We start from the raw sequence: 17,722 nt of genomic DNA on the forward strand, positions 1-17,722 counted from the left end.
TCCCGGGAATTAACCTGGTGAACCCACGGCTGCACTGCCTCAATAGCAAGAATGTCCTTCAAATTAGGAGACCAAAACTGCACACAATACTCCGGGTGCGGTCTCACCAGGGCCCTGTGGACAATAGGTGCAGGAATTGGCCATTCGGCCCTTGTGTGGTAAGACCTCCTGCTACAGAAGTACAACTGCAGTAGGACCTCCTTGATCCTATACTCAGATCCTTACCCTATCTGTTTCTGCAAGATCCCCTTCTAAATTTTGTATTGATGCGCATTGGTGTATTGATGGGCATTTCTAAGTTCTTGAACTAATGACAGAATGACACTGTTTCAGGCAGTTAAGTAGACATCTGGTGGGACTCTGGACAGCTGAAAATCCAACGGCGTTGAATTTATTAAAACGGATATTGGTAAGTAATTTTTTTTAAAAACAGTTTGGGCTTTAGAGATACCGCATAGAAACAGGCCCTTCGGCCCATCGAATCCCCGACAACAATCATCCCTTACGCTAGCACAATACCTCACACGATGCAGAATAAACAGTTTACAGTTCACTTTATTGTCACGTGTACCGTGGGACAGTGAAAAGCTTTTGTTGCCCACTAACCGGTCAGAGGAAATACAGTACATGACTAGCGACAGCTTACAATTTACAGAAGCCAATTAACCTGCAAACCTGTACATCTCCGGAGTATGGGAGGAAACTGGAGCACCCAGTTAGAAAGGAGAAGAGGAGAAATGTCTCTAGTGAGAGGGCGGTGAATCTGTAGAACTTATTGCTACCGATGGCTGTGGAGGCCGTCAATGGATATTTTAAAGGCAGAGATAAATTGATTCTTGATTGCTACAGGGGATAGGGGCAGAAGGCAGGAGAATGGGGTTGAGAGGAAAAAAGAGATCGGCCATGATTGAATGGCGGAGCAGACTTGAAGGGCCGAATGGCCTAATTCTGCTCTTATACTCATGAACATGCACACCCGGAGAAAACCCACGCAGTCACGGATAATGGCGGAAATGGGCAATGGGAGAGAAGTGGGAATGGAAAATCACGCAAATTGTTGAACCCCGAGCTCACTCTGCTTTGAGGTACTTATAATTGCATCCTATTGAGGCCTTGTTGAGCTTCACTGGACCAGTGTAGGAGGCTGGGGCACGGGCCTCACAGCACCAAAGACCCAGGTTCAATCCCAGCCACGGGGCGCTGTCTGTACGGAGTTTGTACGTTCTCCCCGTGACCTGCGTGGGTTTTCTCCGAGATCTTGAGTTTCCTCCCGCACTACAAAGACGTGCAGGTTTGTAGGTTAACTGGCTTGGTATAAATTTAAATTTTCCCTAGTGCGTGTAGGGTAGTGTTAATAGACAACAGACAATAGGTGCAGGAGTAGGCCATTTGGCCCTTCAAGCCAGCACCGCCATTCAATGTGATCATGGCTGATCATCCACATTCAGTACCCTTTCCTACCTCCTCCCCATATCCCCTGACTCCGCTATCTTTAAGACCCCTATCTAGCTCTCTCTTGAAAGTATCCAGAGAACCGGCCTCCACTGCCCTCTGAGGCAGAGAATTCCACAGACTCACAACGGTCTGTGAGAAAAAGTGTTTCCTCATCTCCGTTCTAAATGGCTTACCCCTTATTCTTAAACTGTGGCCCCTGGTTCTGGACTCCCCCAACATCGGGAACATGTTCCCTGCTTCTATCGTGTCCAAAACCTTAATAATCTTATATGTTTCAATAAGATTCCCGCATCCTTCTTTACTCCATGTGCGGAGATCGCTGGTCGGTGCGGACCCGGTGGGCCGAAGGGCCCGTCTCCGTGCTGTATCTCTAAACTAAATTAAACCAAACTAAACATGAGGACCGGGGTACTTGGAGTGGTCAATGACAACGTCTTGAGGGCGGTCAGAATTATGGTCGAGGTGGTAAAGGTCCTGACGCGTATGAAGACCGCGGACACGTGCTGTGGGCAAATACTCCGGGTGGGCACCAGGCAGTCAGTCGACTTTTAAAAAGACGTAAAAATCGCGCAGACGCAGAAAATCATAGAGCATATTCTCTGGGATAAGACGTACATGCGTTTAAATAGTTGGGCTAATTAGGGTTGGTCAGCATAAGGTCATAAGTAATAGTAGAATTAGGCCATTTGGCCCTATCAAGTCTACTCTGCCAATCAATCATAGCAGATCTATCTCTCCTTCCTAACCCCATTCTCCTGCCTTCTCCCCATAGCCTCTGGCACCCGTACTAAACAAGAATCTATCTATCTGTGCTTTAAAAATATCCACAGGCTTGGCCTCCACAGCCTTCTGTGGCAAAGAATCCCACAGATTCACCACCCTCTGACTAAAGAAATTCTTCCTCATCTTCCTAAAAACATGTCCTTTTATTCTGAGGCTGTGACCTCTAGTCCTAGACTCTCCCACTAGTGGAAACATCCTCTCCACATCCACTACATCCAAGCCTTTCACTATTCTGTACGATTGGTTTTGTACGTAGGATGTCGTGCCTTAATTTATTTTTTGAAGATGTGACCAAAAAGGTTGAGGCTAATCTGCCACTCCAGTGAACTATGTACTTGCGTGCAGCAGTGTACTGGTGTGGAAGGCCAAAGTGCACTGTAGACAGTTCTGAACAGATATGATTAAAATGTGCTTTAGGTTTGAAATTAAATTATCAATCAGGTCTCGACCCGATACGTCACCCTTTCCATGAGACGCTGCCCGTCCCGCTGAGTTACTCCAGAATTTTGTGTCTTATCTTCAGTCTAAACCAGCATCTGCAGTTCCTTCCTAGCCTTTAAATCTCATAGGGGCGGTGCAGAGACCCGGGTTCAATCCTGGCCACGGGTGCTGTCTGTACGGAGTTTGTACATTCTCCCCGTGACCTGCGTGGTTTTTCTCTGAGATCTTTGGTTTCTTTCCACACTCCAAAGACGTACAGGTTTGTGGGCTGATTGGCTTGGTAAGAACTGTAAATTGTCCCAAAGTGTGTATGGGATAGTTTTAACGTGGTCGGAGTGGACTCGGTGGGCTGAAGGGCCTGTTTCCCCGCTATATCTCCAAATCATGTTACTTGTCTGCAAGAATCACTTGTCACTTTGGCCAAGACCTGTGATTTGAGATTTCGTAACATTCTGTTTGTTGCTGTCTGTATTTATATTTTTGTACTTTTGTGGAAACAATTTGGTATTTTTGTATAATTTTGCACCTAAAGTTAATCATTGCTAGCCAACAGGCTTATTGGCCTACCTGGATAGCACGGAGCAGGTACCAGAGAGAGAGACTGACAGGATGCACATCAGGGACAATCTAAAAATTGCGGCAGTAAGTCTGTTTGTTTACAAAATGTCGCAAAAAATGAAATGCTCCGTTCTGTGAGAAAACATCTTGAAGCAGTGGAGGGGAGGAAGCCTTGTGAGGTGGATGCTCAAAGACACCAGAATGTGTTGATACCTGGACCTCTCAGTCAAGGGCCTTGTTCCTTAGTACCATCTATATCTCTCTTTTCCCCCTCCCTGACTCACAGTGTGAGGAAGGGTCTTGCCCGGAGACGTCACCCATTCCTTTTCTCCAGCGATGCTGCTGACCCGCTGAGTTACTCCAGCACCCTGTGAAACATCACCTATCCATGTTCTCCACAAATGCTGCCTGACCCGCTGAGTTACTCCAGCACTCTGTGAAACGTCACCTATCCAGGTTCTCCACAGATGCTGCCTGACCTGCTGAGTTACTCCAGCACTTTGTGTCTGTCAAGGATCTGTGAATCTCCCCTTTAAAAATTGGCCTCAACAGCCGTCTGACAAAGAATTCCACAGATTCACCACCCTCTGACTGAAAAAAGTCCTCCTCATCACCTTTCTAAATGTGCGTCCATTTATTTTGAGGCTATATCCTCTGGTCCTAGCCTCTCCCGCTAGTGGAAACATCGTCACCACGTCCAAGCCTTTCATTATTCTGTAAGTTCAATGAGGTCCCCCCTCATTCTTCTAAACTCCAGCGAGTACAGGCCCAGTGCCGTCAAACGCTCATCATACGTTAACCCACTCATTCCTGGGATCATTCTTGTAAACATCGTCTGGACCCTCTCCAGAGCCAGCACATCCTCCCTCAGATATGGAGCCCAAAACTGCTCACCATATCCTAAAGGCTCAGCATTACATCCCTGTTTTTGGATTCTTGTCCTCGCGAAATAAATGCCAGCATTGCTTTTGCCTTTCTTACTACCGATTCGACTTGCAAATTAACTTTGTTGGGAATCCTGCACCGGCACTCCCAAGTCCCTTTGCACGATTTCTGAATTATCCACAATTCGCTGCAATTTCTTCTGGTCTTGGATGGAGCTGTTCCCAAACTGAGCTGTGATGCATCCCAATAAAATGCTTCCTCCGTCGTTTCTGTAGAAGCACCTCTGGTATATACCAGCGTTGGCTGTTCCTTCCGAGACTTTAACCTAGCGTGTCTCAACATTTTCACACTTGCGGAACCCTTGAAATAATTTCCATGTCTCGGGGAACCCCCCGACACAAAAATGATCATATATCTTTATTAATCTCGTTCTTTCTCTTTCATAAACTTAAAGTTCATAAGGCAAACATAATATATTTTTTTTGATAACTGGTTTAAGCAAAAAAAACGTTAAGTTTATTTACAATGGAAAAAAAAAGTCTCGGTACAGCTCCTGTCCTCTGACCGCTAAAGGCCGTTTCACGCTGGCGCCGTATAGACGTCGCTAAATATGACATCGTTAAATATGCCGGACGTGTATAATAAAATTACGAATGTGAAATTAAACCCAAAAATGACTCAAAAATGCATTTACATATGATTAGCCTATTTATCATAATTTCTCTCGGAACCCCTAGCGGCCTCTCGTGGAACCCCTAGCGGCCTCTCGCCAAGCCTTCGTGTTCAGGGAGCCCCGGTTGAGAATCGCCGCTTTAAACTACCTCATAGGGGGTGGTGCAGCGATACAGCGCCAGAGACCTGGGTTCAATCCTGACCACGGGTGCAGTCTTGGTATGGAGCGTGTACGTTCTCCCCTGTGACCTGCGTGGGCTTTCTCCGGGTGCTCTGGTTTCCTCCCACGCTCCAAAGCCAATCTGCTTTGTGTTTGCAATGTGACAATCGCTCTCCTCCAACAAACACGCCCTTAATCTTTGAGCCTCTCTGCCTCTTGTAAAACTATCGTCTCCCATCATTTGATCCATTCTGATTTGGGATTTGTAAAAATGCAGACCATTTGGAAGCATTCTCTCTTTCTGGTGTGTTGTGAATTCCTCGGTTTGTATTTTTTTTTTTAAACCTCCAGGATCAGTACGGGAAAGTCGGCAAGGTTCCCGAGTGGCAGCGTCGCGCTGGAAGGGCAGCGAAGGAGGTGGAGAAATTTGCCAAAGAGAAAGTGGATCTGCTTTTATTGCACTGGAGGGATAGAATGGGCATCGTTCAAAAAGAGGTGAGTGGACTCGCCTGGTGATAGCAGTGTGCGGGGATATTTACAAGGATGTTGCCCAGGCTGGAGGGACCGAGCTGTAGGCAGTAGTAGAGCAGCCTGGGACTCTATTCCTTGGAGCGTAGGAGGACGAGGGGCGATCGTATAGAGGTGTATGAGATCATGAGAGGAATGGATCGGGTAGACGCACGGAGTCTCTCGACCAGAGTAGGGGAATCGAGGACCAGAGGACATAGGTTTAAGGTGAAGGGGAGAAGATTTAATAGGAACCTGATTCTTGATTAGTGCAGGTGTCAAGGGTTGTGGGGAGAAGGCAGGAGAATGGTGGTTGAGAGGGAGAGATAGATCAGCCATGATTGAATGGCGGAGTAGACTTGGTGAGTCGAATGGCCTAATTCTGGCCTAACATAACACTCCAGAGTGGTAGTTGTCCTTTTCCTACTTGAAGCCAAGCTCGGTTCCTGGAAGCTCATATCCCACTGTGTGAAACCATTCAGTGTCCTGGGTGTCAGATCCATCCCCTCACAATGATCAGCCTTTGAGTTAAATGTTTGGGTTTGCTCCAGTTTCCTCCCACACTCCAAAGATAGACAATAGGCAATAGACCATATGGCCCTTTGAGCCATTCACTGTGATCATGGCTGATCATCCCCAATCAGTACCCCGTTCCTGCCTTCTCCCCATATCCCCTGACTCCGCTATTTTTAAGAGCCCTATCTAGCTCTCTCTTGAAAGCATCCGGAGAACCGGCCTCCACCGCCCTCTGAGGCAGAGAATTCCACAGAAGATGTGCAGGTTATTTGCCTTGGGTAAAATTTGTAAATAGTCCCAAGTGTGTGTAGGATAGTGCTAGTGTTAATTCCAGCATTTTGTGTCGGAATGTTTCCACGTTGTATCTCTGTGTGAAAGATACATCTTCTAGATGCGCTGGGACGCGTCCTCAGTGATGTGATCTGGGGTCATCGGGTCTTGGACCATTGAGTCTACTCTACCATTTAAGTAACTTTTTCACACAGAAGGTGGTGGGTGTATGGAACGAGCTGGCAGAGGAGGTAGTTGAGGCTAGGACTATCCCATCGTTTAATAAACAGTTAGACAGGTACATGGATAGGACAGGTTTGGAGGGATATGGGCCAAACGCAGGCAGGTGGAACTAGTGTAGCTGGGACATTGTGGGCGGTGTGGGCGAGTTGGGCCTGTTTCCACACTGTATCACTCTATGACCACCACCGTTTTTTCCGGCACCTTTGGTTTTTCCAGAGCCTTTCCAGATTATCCGTGTTGCCGGACCAACATTGGTCACGGCCTCTGTGAGGAGCCCAACGGTTCCGGGATCTTACAGAAAGCGAGAGGATCTGAGTATAGGATCGAGGAGGTCCTACTGCAGTTGTACTTCTGTAGCAGGAGGTCCGAATGGTCTACGCCTGCACCTATTGTCTATTGTCTACAGGCCCTCGTGAGACCGCACCTGGAGTATTGTGTGCAGTTTTGGTCTCCTAATTTGAGGATGGTCATCCTTGCTATTGAGGCAGTGCAGCGTTGGTTCACCAGGTTAATTCCCAGGATGGCGGGACTGTCATATGATGAAAGAATGGGTCGACTGGGCTTGTAGTCACTGGAATTTAGAAAGATGAGAGGGGATCCTATAGAAACATATCAAATTCTTAAGTGATTGGACAGGCTGGATGCAGGAAAAATGTTCCCCGATGTTGGGGGCAGTCCAGAACCAGGGGTCACAGTTTAAGAATAAGGGGCAGGCCATTTAGAACGTAGACGAGGAAAAGCGTCTTCACCCAGAGAGTTGTAAATCTGTGGAATTCTCTGCCACAGAAGGCAGTGGAGGCCGATTCACTGGATGTTTTCAAGAGAGAGTTAGATTTAGCTCTTAGGGCTAACGGAATGATTTGCAGAGAATGCAGGAATGAGGTACTGATTTTGGGTGATCAGCCATGATCATATTGAATGGCGGTGCTGGCTCGGAGGGCCGAGTGGCCTACTCCCGCGCCTGTTTTCTATGTTTAACTTTTATAGCTTAATATGCAAAGAGAAGAATGCATGAAATTTTGAACTGAGCCGTTGTAAATCAGCAAATTTTATTTCCGATTTGTTAGCAAATATTGACGGCCTCTGTTTGCAGTGTTTGGTTTCCTCCTGCTTTGAGAGTTTAATTTTGTTTTTCCCTCCCGTTGTTCTTGATTCAAAAGCAGGATAGGAATAATCTGGTGAGTATGAGCTGCTTTTTATTGGCTTGTGCTTGTGCATGTTAACGTGAAGTGTCTGCACTTGGTGCGGTGGCTTTCTCTGGATAGGCCTGGGCCTTCCTGCAGCTTGCACTTTTTGAACCTGGTGATTTAAAAAAAAAACTCTTCCTATCTCATCAAATTCTGCCTTATTGGCCGGTGTTGCTTGGGACCACGTTGGTATAGGCTGATTGACATTAACTTCTTCAACTGCTTTCTCCTTTAACACAGTGTTAAATTGTCAGCCAACAGCTGATTGGCCTACCTGGATATCAAAGCAGGTACCAGGACGAGACTTGACAGGATCACCATTCAGGGACAATCTAAAAATTGCGGCAAACTGTTCGTAAACACCTGAAGGCTTCTCCAAGAAGCCTTCATTAGTTGTGATGCTCAAAAAACCATAATGTGTTGATACCTGGACCTCTCCGTCAATGTCCTTGTGCCTTAGACCATCTATATCTGCCTTTTACCCCTCCCTTGGTGCACAGTTGGGAAGGCTTTGCACATATCGTCTTCCCTGGTGTTTCCTGCGCTGACCCGCGAGTTACTCCAGCACCCTGGGAAACATCACAAAGTGTGATTGACATTACTTGCGTGTCCTTCACTTGGTTTTCCTGTTCTCTGTCTAGGCCTTGGCAGTTATCCTGCTTGTTCTAACTCTGTCAAACGTCCCTATACGTTCCGACCACATTGCCTGCCTGCTGCTTTACTCCAGCACTTTTGTGTCTGTCAAGGTCTGTTATCTCCCCCTGTTGCCAATTGGGCCTCACAGCCGTCTGACAAAGAATTCCACAGATTCACCACCCTCTGACTGAAAAAAGTCCCTCCTCAATCACCTTTCTAAATGTGCGTCCCTTTATTTTGCCTGCTTCAACCAGCCCTCCCTAGTGAACAGTCGCTCACCCACGTCCCACCTTTGCCTTATTCGGTAAGTTCAATGAGTCCCCCTCTTCTTTCTTCTCAACTCCATCAGTATAACAGGCCCATGCGTCAAACGCTCATGCTACGTTACCCACTCATTCTGCGGGATCAAACGATCGTCTGTGACCCTCTCCAGAGTCCGCCATCCCTCCCTCAGATATGGAGCCCAATTGTCACCATGTGGTAGGGGACGCATTACATCCCTGATTTTGGATTCTTGTCCTCTGACCGCGAAAATAAAGGCCTGCATTGCACTGCCTTTCTTACTACGGAACCACACTGCGTGTTCGTTTTTGCCAATCCTGCACTGCGACTCCCAGGGCCTTTGCACGATTTCTGATTATCCAGTCACCAGGCTGCAGGACGGCTTCTCTCCCTTGATGTAGCTGTTTTCCAACTGAGCTTGCCCTTCTCTCCGTCGTTGCTGTAGAATCACCGCATGGATATACACCAGACAATGAGCGCAGCCACTGGCGTCTAGCGTGATTGTGCAGCGCTCAAAGTTGGCGAACTTGGAAAGCATTTTCCATGTGGAGGGGAACCCCCCGACCCAAAATGATCATATATCTTTGCAGTCTTCTTTCCCTTGCATTAAGTTCATAAGGCAATGTTTGAGCAACAAAAAACTTAAGTTTATTTCCAATGGAAAAAAAAAGTCTCGGTCAGCGCCTGTCCTCTGACCTCTAAGGCCGTTTCACGCTGGCGCCGTATAGACTTCTCTAAATAGACAGCGTTAAATATGCCGTACGGACTTGTATACTAAAATTACGAATGTGAAATTACACCCAAAATGACTCAAAATGCATTTTACATTGAGTGCCTATTATCATATGTCTCTCGAAACCCCTAGCGGCCTCTCCGTGGAACCCATAGGCGGCCTCATGCCCCTTCGTGTTCAGGGACCCGGTTGAGAATCGCCCTTTAAAAACTACCTCATATGGGGTGTGCAGCGATACAGCGCCAGAGACCTGGGTCAATCTGACCACGGTGCTCTTGTGTTGACGTGTTGCGTTCTGGCGGATGATTCTTCCTCCAGTGGGCTAGAGTTTTCCCTGCCACGCTCCAAAAATTCTTCAACGCTGCTGCCCTGCAGACCATTGGAGCATTCTCTCTTTCTGGTGTGTTGTGATTCCTCTCGGGTTTGTATTTTTTTGTTTAAACCTCCGGTTCAGTACGGGAAGCGGCACCCGGAAGTTATCGGGTGTCGATCGTATAGAGGTTAGAGATCAGAGAAGTAATGGATCGGGTAGGGGAATCGGGACCATAGGACATGGTTTAAGGTGAAGGGGAGAATATTTAATAGGAACCTGATTCTTGATAGTGCCGGTGTCCAGGGTTGTGGGTAGAAGGCAGGATAATGGTGGTTAGAGGGAGAGATAGATCAGCCATGATTGATGGCGGAGTAGACTTGGTGATCGAATGGCCTACGTCTGGCCTAACCTAACCCTCCAGAGTGGTACGCAATCTCGGTTCCTGAAGCTCAGCTCCCCCTGTGTGAAACCATTCCATTGTGATCAGCCTTTGAGTCATAAATGTGTGTGTGTGCTCCAGTTTCCCTCCCACACTCCAAAGATTTATCTAGCTCTTCTGAAAGCATACCGAGAACCGGCCTCCACCCGCCCTCTGAGGGCAGGGAGAATTCCACAGAAGATTGTGCAGTTTATTTGCCCGTTGGTAAAATTTGTATGGGTGTATGATGTGCTAGGTAATTCCACATTAGGTGTCGGCAGTTTCCACGTTGTATCCCTGTGTTAAGACTACATCTTCTAGATGCGCTGGGACGCGTCCTCAGTGATGTGATCTGGGGTCATCGGGGTCTTGGACTCATGAGTCTACCTAGCCATTAAGTAACACAGAAGGTGGTGGGTGTACCCATCGTGAATAAACAGTTTAGACAGGTCCTTGATAGTCAAAGATAAGAATGATATGGGGCAAACGCATGCACGATGAACTAGTGTAGCTGGGACATTGTGGGCGGTGTGGCGAGTTGGGCCTGTTAGACGCGTTCGATCTCCCTGATAACCACCGTTTTTTACTCGGCACCTTTTGGTTAATCCCAGAGCCTTTCCAATTAATCCGTGTTCCTGTGGACCAGAATGTGGTCAGGCCTCTGTGAGGAGCCCCAACTTTCCATCTTACGAAAGGCTAGAGGATCTGTTATAGATCGAGGAGGTCCTACTGCAGTTTGTACTTCTGTAGGCAGTAGTCCGAATGGTCTACGCCTGCAACCTATTGTCTATGTCTACAGGGCCCTCGTGAAAACCGCACCTGAGTATTGTGTGCAGTTTTTGGTCTCCTAATTTGAGGATGGTCTCCTGCTATTGGTGCAAGCTTTGGTCACATGTTATTCCCAGGATTGTTCCCTATGATGAAAGAATGGGTCACTGGGCTTGTGTCACTGTAATTTAGAAAGATGAAGGGGATCCTATGAAACATTCAAATTCCTTAAGTGATTGGACAGGCGAGGCAGGAAAATGTGCCCCTATGTTGGGGGCAGTCCGAACCAGGGGTCACAGTTTAAGATAAGGGGCAGGCATTAGAACGTAACGAGAACAGCTCTTCAACACACCCCAAGAGTTGTAAATCGTGTAATTCCTGCCACGAAGCAGTGGGGCCGATTCACTGATGTTTTCAGAGAGAGTTAATTTAGTCCCTAACGAATGCTTTGCAGAGAATGCAGGAATTATGTACGCTTTCTACTTAAAATTTCCCCCAGAAGTTGAATGAAATTTTGTTTTTTTTTTTTTCTTTGTTTCCCGTCCCGTTGTTCTTGATTCAAACGGAAGTCAGGATAGGAATAAACTGGTGCGTATGAGCTGCTTTTTAAATAAAATAAAAGGCTTGTGCTTGTGCCTGTTTAAACGTGAAAGTGTGCACTGGGCTTCCCGTGGCTCCCTGTTTCACTTACTGTGCTGTTGATCGTAAAACAAAAAAAAACCACTCTTCCCGCCTCTCTGAAGCAGCTGTCTTGTTTCCCCTCCCTGGTTGCCGCGGATCCCACCCACTTCGGTAGTGCTGTAACTTGGCCCGGTCGGCTTTTGCCTGCTTCTCCTGTGTAGAGGTCCTGCCTCAGTGGTAGAGTGCTGCTGGGAGACCAGGGGTCCATCCTCACCTCGGGTGCTGTCTGTGCGGAGTTTGCACGTATGTGTGTGTCTGTGTGTGTGTGTGTAGGGCCGGATTTAGATGAAGAGAGACCCTAAGCTGTTCCACTTGTGAGGCCCCCTCCGTGTTCGTTTTCAGCGCTGGCGGCGAGGCAGCGACCGGACAGTCATGGCGGCCAAATCTCCCACCATTCAAAGCGAGGGAGAAAGTGCCCAGCGCCGACCAGTTGCCGTTGCAGTGCACATGCGCAGGGCGGCCGATGATGTGCTGGCCGTGGTTGTGCGCATGTGCAGGGGGGAGTACGTGCAGGCCGCAGCAAGGCGCATGTGCAAGGCGGTCTGCCGTGCCGGCGGATGAGGAGCGAGCGGAGCCCGGCGGCCCGGACACGGATAGCGGGAGGAGATGGAGAGAGAGAGAGAGATAAAGAGGGGGCCCGCCCAGAGTTGAACGGTAGGTGTCCTGCCTTGGCCGGAGGCCCCCATAGACCTCGACGCCCTAAGCTTAAGCTTGTCTAGTTTATAGGTAAATCCGGCCCTGTGTGTGTGTGTGTGTGTCGTGACTTTCCTCCGGCTGCTCTGGTTTCCTCCCTCATCCCAAAGAGACGTGCGGGTTTGTAGGTTGACTGGCCCTCCCTCCGTAAATTGTCCCCGGTCTGCAGGGAGTGAATGAGGGAATGGGATACCACAACGAGAGTGAACGGGCGACCGATGGTCGGCATGGACTGAGTGGGCCGAAGGGCTCGTATCCACGCTACGCCACTGAACTAAACTGCGGCCAATTTTGTGACCTTGTTCTCTGGGATAAGTTTGTTTTGCTTTAAATATCCCAATGTGAAGGTTTTTAATCAAACGTTGTTTTTGAACTGACCACTGTGAAAGCCGTTCTAGAATAACCATCATGAGAAACCCAGAGCATTCGTTCTCTCTTCAGCAAACAAAAGTCCTGGAGTCGGAGAAATGTTACAATCAGCGAAGGATACGGACATATTGATTAGATTTCCGCAAAGGAAATTGTAATAGAACTCCCGCTCCAGTTCCTTCAAGACCCATTTGACCTGTTGAATTTTTTGGAAATGTTTCTTAAATAGAATACTGTCTCCTATTCGGAAAATAGTTTTCCCCAATAGACAAGGAAGCTTGTTCAGAACGGGGCGGCACGGTGGCGCAGCGGTAGAGTCGCTGCCTCACAGCGCCAGAGACCCGGGTTCGATCCTGACTACGTGTGCTGTCTGTACGGAGTTTGCACGTTCTCCCCGTGACCATGTGGAGTAGCTCAGCGGGACGGGCAGCATCTCTGGATAGAAGGAATGGGTAGCGTTTCGGGTCAAGACTCTTCAGTCTGAAGAAAGGTCACCCGGTCCTTCTATCCAGAGATGCTGCCCGTCCTGCTGAGTTACTCCAGCATTTTGTGTCTATCGTCGGTGTAAACCAGCACTGGCAGCTCCTTCCTCCACGGTTTTCTCTGGGTTTCCTCCCACACTCCAAAGATGTACAAGTTATAAAAGGACTGGACAGCTAGATGCAGGAAAAATGGTCCCAATGTTGGGGGGGGGGGGGGGGGGGGGGGTGGGGGTGGGGGGGGGAGTCCAGAACCAGGGCCACAGTCTTAGAATAAGGGAGATGAGAAGAGAAAACTGAGATGAGAAAAAAACGTTTTCACCCAGAGTTGTGAATTTGGAGGCCGATTCACTGGACGAATTTAAAAAATAGTTAGATAGAGCTCTAGGAGCTAGTGGAATCAAGGGATATGGGGAGAAGGCAGGCACGGGTTATTGATTGTGAACGATCAGCCATGATCACATTGAATGGCGGTGCTGGCTCGAAGAGCCAAATGGCCTCCTCCTGCACCTATTTTCTATGTTTCTATTTAAGTTTGTAGGTTAATTGGCTTGGGTCCCCAGTGTATATAGGATAGTATTAAGGGGCTGTCCCACTGTACGAGGTAATTCAAGAGTTCTCCCGAGTTTCTCCTGATTCGAACTCGGAGAATTACGGTAATGGCCGCTCGTAGGTACTCGGGGCTCTCGTGGACATTTTTCAACATGTTGAAAAATCTTCACGAGTCTTCCCGAGCTTACCGCGTTTCCCGAGTACCTGCCGTTAGCGTTACGAGCCGCTAAGTGACGTCCCGAGCTCCGACGTACCCGCTACGTACATTCTACGTGCTTACCACGAGTTTGATTTGTTTTAAAAATCAGGAGAGCTCTTGAATTAGCTCGTACAGTGGGACAGGCCCTTTAATGTGCGGGGATCGCTGGTCAGGACGGACTCGGTGGGCAGCAGGGCCTGTTTCCGCACTCTGTCTCTAAACTAAGCTAAAGATCCTGGTCCATTCTGGCTAGTAAACGCCTCAACCACATTTGTCCCGATTAACATTGGAAGATGCCAGGGACAATTTGTAAAAGTTGAGTGATTGCTTCTTCACAAAGTGGGCATTTGATGGAATGTGACTGAAGGGCCTGTTTACGTGCTGCTACGATGACTCTGACTTTAAAACTATGAATTCAAAAACAAAATACTAATGCTGCATTACACTATCCTCAGGCTTGCATGTCTCGTGTTTAATAATCTTGCTCCTGTTCCGTGTGGATCATTTGTCCTTTTCAGAAAATGAAATTGCAAAGATATAATTTCAAATACTAAGTGCTAATGCGGTCATACCAGATGATTGGGGTTTTGTGTAACACGCATCCACAAATTGTGAACGGTTTAGTGTCAATATCCGTGTTGTCTCATTCATTGAAATTTCTCTTGGATTTTATAGAACCCCAACCAAAAACCAGTTGTTTTACGAAAAAGACGACAGAGGATTAAAATAGCAGCAAATTGGGACCTCTTCTATTACAAGTAAGGCATTCATGTTTTGTACTTTGTCTTGTTGTTTACCGGGGCATTATGTAGAGTGTGTAAACCATTGCAGTCTTCACTCACCCCCATGGCGTTTGTGTAGAAGAAGATGGTCGCTATTGTAAAATGCTCATGTATTGTATTGTATTGTATTTTAATGACCACACAGCCAGGCTGGTGGAATTTTGGGTTGTCAGCAGTGATACAATAATAAAGAACACACAACCACATTAAAAAATGTAACACAAACATCCACCACAGCATTCATCACTGTGGTGGAAGGCACAAAAATTTGGCCAGTCCTCCTCCATTTTCCTCCCGTGGACAGGACCAGAGTCCAGAGTCAGTCCAGGATCGGCTCTTCCTCACCGGAGACCGCGGCTTTAGGTTGTTGTAGGCCGCAGGCTGGCGGTCGAGATTTAAAGTCTCCGCCGCAGCCAGAAGCACCGTAGACTGCAGGGCCGGCGGTCGAAACTCCCCTCCAGGGGTGATGGTAAGTCCATGCCGGACCCGCGGTAGAAGTTGGCCGCGGGCCGGCAGTGATGGCTTCTTCCTCCCCCGGGTCCCCCACGAGGGATCCCGGGCTGTAGACGCCGCACCAGCTGGAGCTCTGCAGACCGCGACTTCAGGCTGCGACTTCAGGCTGCCGGCAGCCCCGGGCCAGCGAAACGGAGCACTCCCCTCCAGCGAGCCCCAGCGAGGGCTCACCCGCTCCACAACGAGAGTCAACACTGCGCCCGCCGCTGAAGCCCCGGGCGCGTCTCCAGGAAAGGCCGCGCTGATCCTTGATGTTAGGCCACGGGGGAGGCGACCTGGAAAAACTCACCTCTCCATGGAGGAGGCGACAGAAGCGGTTTCCCCCTTACCCCCCCACACCACACCCCACACAAAACACACGAAGAAACACAAAATACATACTTTAAAACATACTAAAAACATGCTGTTGGCATCTTGCTGCATTTGCAACTAAAACACCGTTTTCCTTTTGCCATTGATTGAAGAAGCTGAGAGCGGTAGAGTGATATGGCGTGAAAACCGGCTCAACTTGCGCCCACACCGACCAACGTGTCCCATCTACACTGTCATATGCTGAGAGAATGGAGCGGCTGGGCTTGTACGCTCTGGAGTTTAGAAGGATGAGAGGGGGATCTCATTGAAACATATAAGATTGTTAAGGGTTTGGACACGCTGGAGGCGGTGGAGGCGGGTTCTCTGGATACTTTCAAGAGAGAGCTAGATAGGGCTCTTAAAAATAGCGGAGTCAGGGGATATGGGGAGAAGGCAGGAACGGGGTACTGATTGGGGATGATCAGCCATGATCACATTGAATGGCGGTGCGGGTTCGAAGGGTCGAATGGCCTACTCCTGCACCTATTGTCTATTGTCTATTACACTAGTCCCACCTGCCTCTGTTTGGCCCATGTCCCATGCAGTGAAGAAAGCGAATGGCATGTCGGCCTTCATAACAAGAGGAGTTGTTATAGGAGCAAAGAGGTCCTTCTGCAGTTGTGCAGGGCCATAGTGAGACCACACATTGAGTATTTGTGTGCAGTTTTGGTCTCCAAATTTGAGGAAGACATTCTTGCTATTGAGGGAGTGCAGCGTAGCTTCATCAGGTTAATTCCCAGGATGGCGGGACTGTCATATGTTGATAGAATGGAGCAGCTGGGCTTGTATGGGATGAGAGGGGATCTTATTGAAACATACAAGATTATTAAGGGTTTGGACAGGCTAGAGGCAGGAAACATGTTCCCGATGTTGGGGGAGCCCAGGACCAGGGGCCACTGTTTAAGAATAAGGGATAAGCCATTTAGAATGGAGATTAGGAAAACCTTTTCACACAGAGTTGTGAGTCTGTGGAATTCTCTTCCTCAGAAGGCAGTGGAGGCTAATTCTCTGGATGCTTTCAAGAGTGAGTTGAATAGAGCTCTTAAAGATAGTGCAGTCAGGGGATATATTGGGGAGAAGGCAGGAACGGGGTACTGATTGGCCGAAGGGCCGAATAGCCTACTCCTGCACCTATTGTCTATTGTTCATGTACCTGTCCAAATGTTTATTAAACATTGTGATAGCACTTGCCTCAACTCCCTGCTCGGGTGGGATAAAGGAACAGAATAAGGATGTTTCAACTGGAGGGCCCGTGGTCACGCGCGGGGATGGTGTTGACGGCTTGTTAATTGTGGCTGATCTGTGTGGAAGAGAAAATGACCTGACTGGAAGTGAGCAGATGCTGCAAACATGATGTAAAACACTGCTGGAAATTCGAGAGAGAGAGAGAGAGAGAGAGAGAGAGAGAGAGTGCCGCAGCTTGATAACGTGCACAGGCTGGTTATCTGTTGTACCAGACAGTTCATCGAGCCAGCACCGTCATTCAATGTGATCATGGCTGATCATCCCCAATCAGAACCCTGTTCCTGCCTTCTCCCCATATCCCCTGACTCCGCTATCTTTAAGAGCCCTAGCTAGCTCTCTCTTGAAAGCATCCAGAGAACCGGCCTCCTCCCCCCTCTGAAGCAGAGAATTCTACACTCACCACTCTCTGTGTGAAAAAGTGTTTCCTCATCTCCGTTCTAATGGCTTACCCCTTATTCTGAAATTTGTTATATCTTTTCGAAAACATTTTTTTTAACATATTCCGGTAGTGATTTACCCCCTGCAGTCCGAAATTGGCTTATCTGAAAAAGTTGTGCTTTATTTCTTGAGTGATTTATGACAATGTTCACAAATCCGATAAAACTCCGAGGATCCTCCAGTGCTTCTACGCAGCGGCGGTGGAAAGCATCTTGTCCGGGAACATTACCATCTGGTTTGGGAATTGCTCTGCCAAGGACAAGAAGACTCTGCAGAGACTAGTGCGTTCGGTCGAACGCACTATCGGAACTTCACTCGCCCCCCTGCAGGAACTATACAACAGGAGGTGCAACTCCAGAGCAAATAAAATCATGGGAGACCCCTTCCACCCCTGCAACGGACTGTTCCAGCTGCTACGGTCAGGCAAACGCCTCCGTTGCCATGCGGTGAGAACGGAGAGATTGAAAAGGAGTTTCTTCCCAGAGGCAATTCGGACTGTAAACGCCTATCTCACCAGGGACTAACTCTACTGAGCGTTTTTCCTTCCATTATTTATTATGTAAAAGAATATGTGTGTTATGATTGTGTTTATA

The 17,722-nt window shown here is 48.2% G+C and overlaps 1 protein-coding gene across 3 annotated transcripts in view; it reads left to right on the plus strand.

Moving 5' to 3' along the window:
• The window catches only part of LOC129693324 (dnaJ homolog subfamily C member 13-like), an 84,429-nt gene extending 69,790 nt beyond the window's left edge, over window positions 1-14,639 (plus strand). The window contains exons 17-21 of one of the 3 annotated variants that reach the window (XM_055630170.1): window positions 334-409; window positions 3,226-3,321; window positions 5,306-5,449; window positions 7,651-7,668; window positions 14,476-14,639. In XM_055630170.1, the coding sequence (XP_055486145.1) occupies window positions 334-409; window positions 3,226-3,321; window positions 5,306-5,449; window positions 7,651-7,668; window positions 14,476-14,562 (421 nt within the window). In that variant the 3' untranslated portion in view covers window positions 14,563-14,639. The remainder of the gene's footprint in view (window positions 1-333; window positions 410-3,225; window positions 3,322-5,305; window positions 5,450-7,650; window positions 7,669-14,475) is intronic. The other 2 variants (XM_055630171.1, XM_055630172.1) reach the window with 2 other exon arrangements.
• The last annotated feature ends 3,083 nt before the right edge of the window (window positions 14,640-17,722 follow it).

The sequence above is a fragment of the Leucoraja erinacea genome, unplaced genomic scaffold (assembly GCF_028641065.1).
Source record: "Leucoraja erinacea ecotype New England unplaced genomic scaffold, Leri_hhj_1 Leri_263S, whole genome shotgun sequence".
NCBI lineage: Eukaryota > Metazoa > Chordata > Chondrichthyes > Rajiformes > Rajidae > Leucoraja > Leucoraja erinaceus.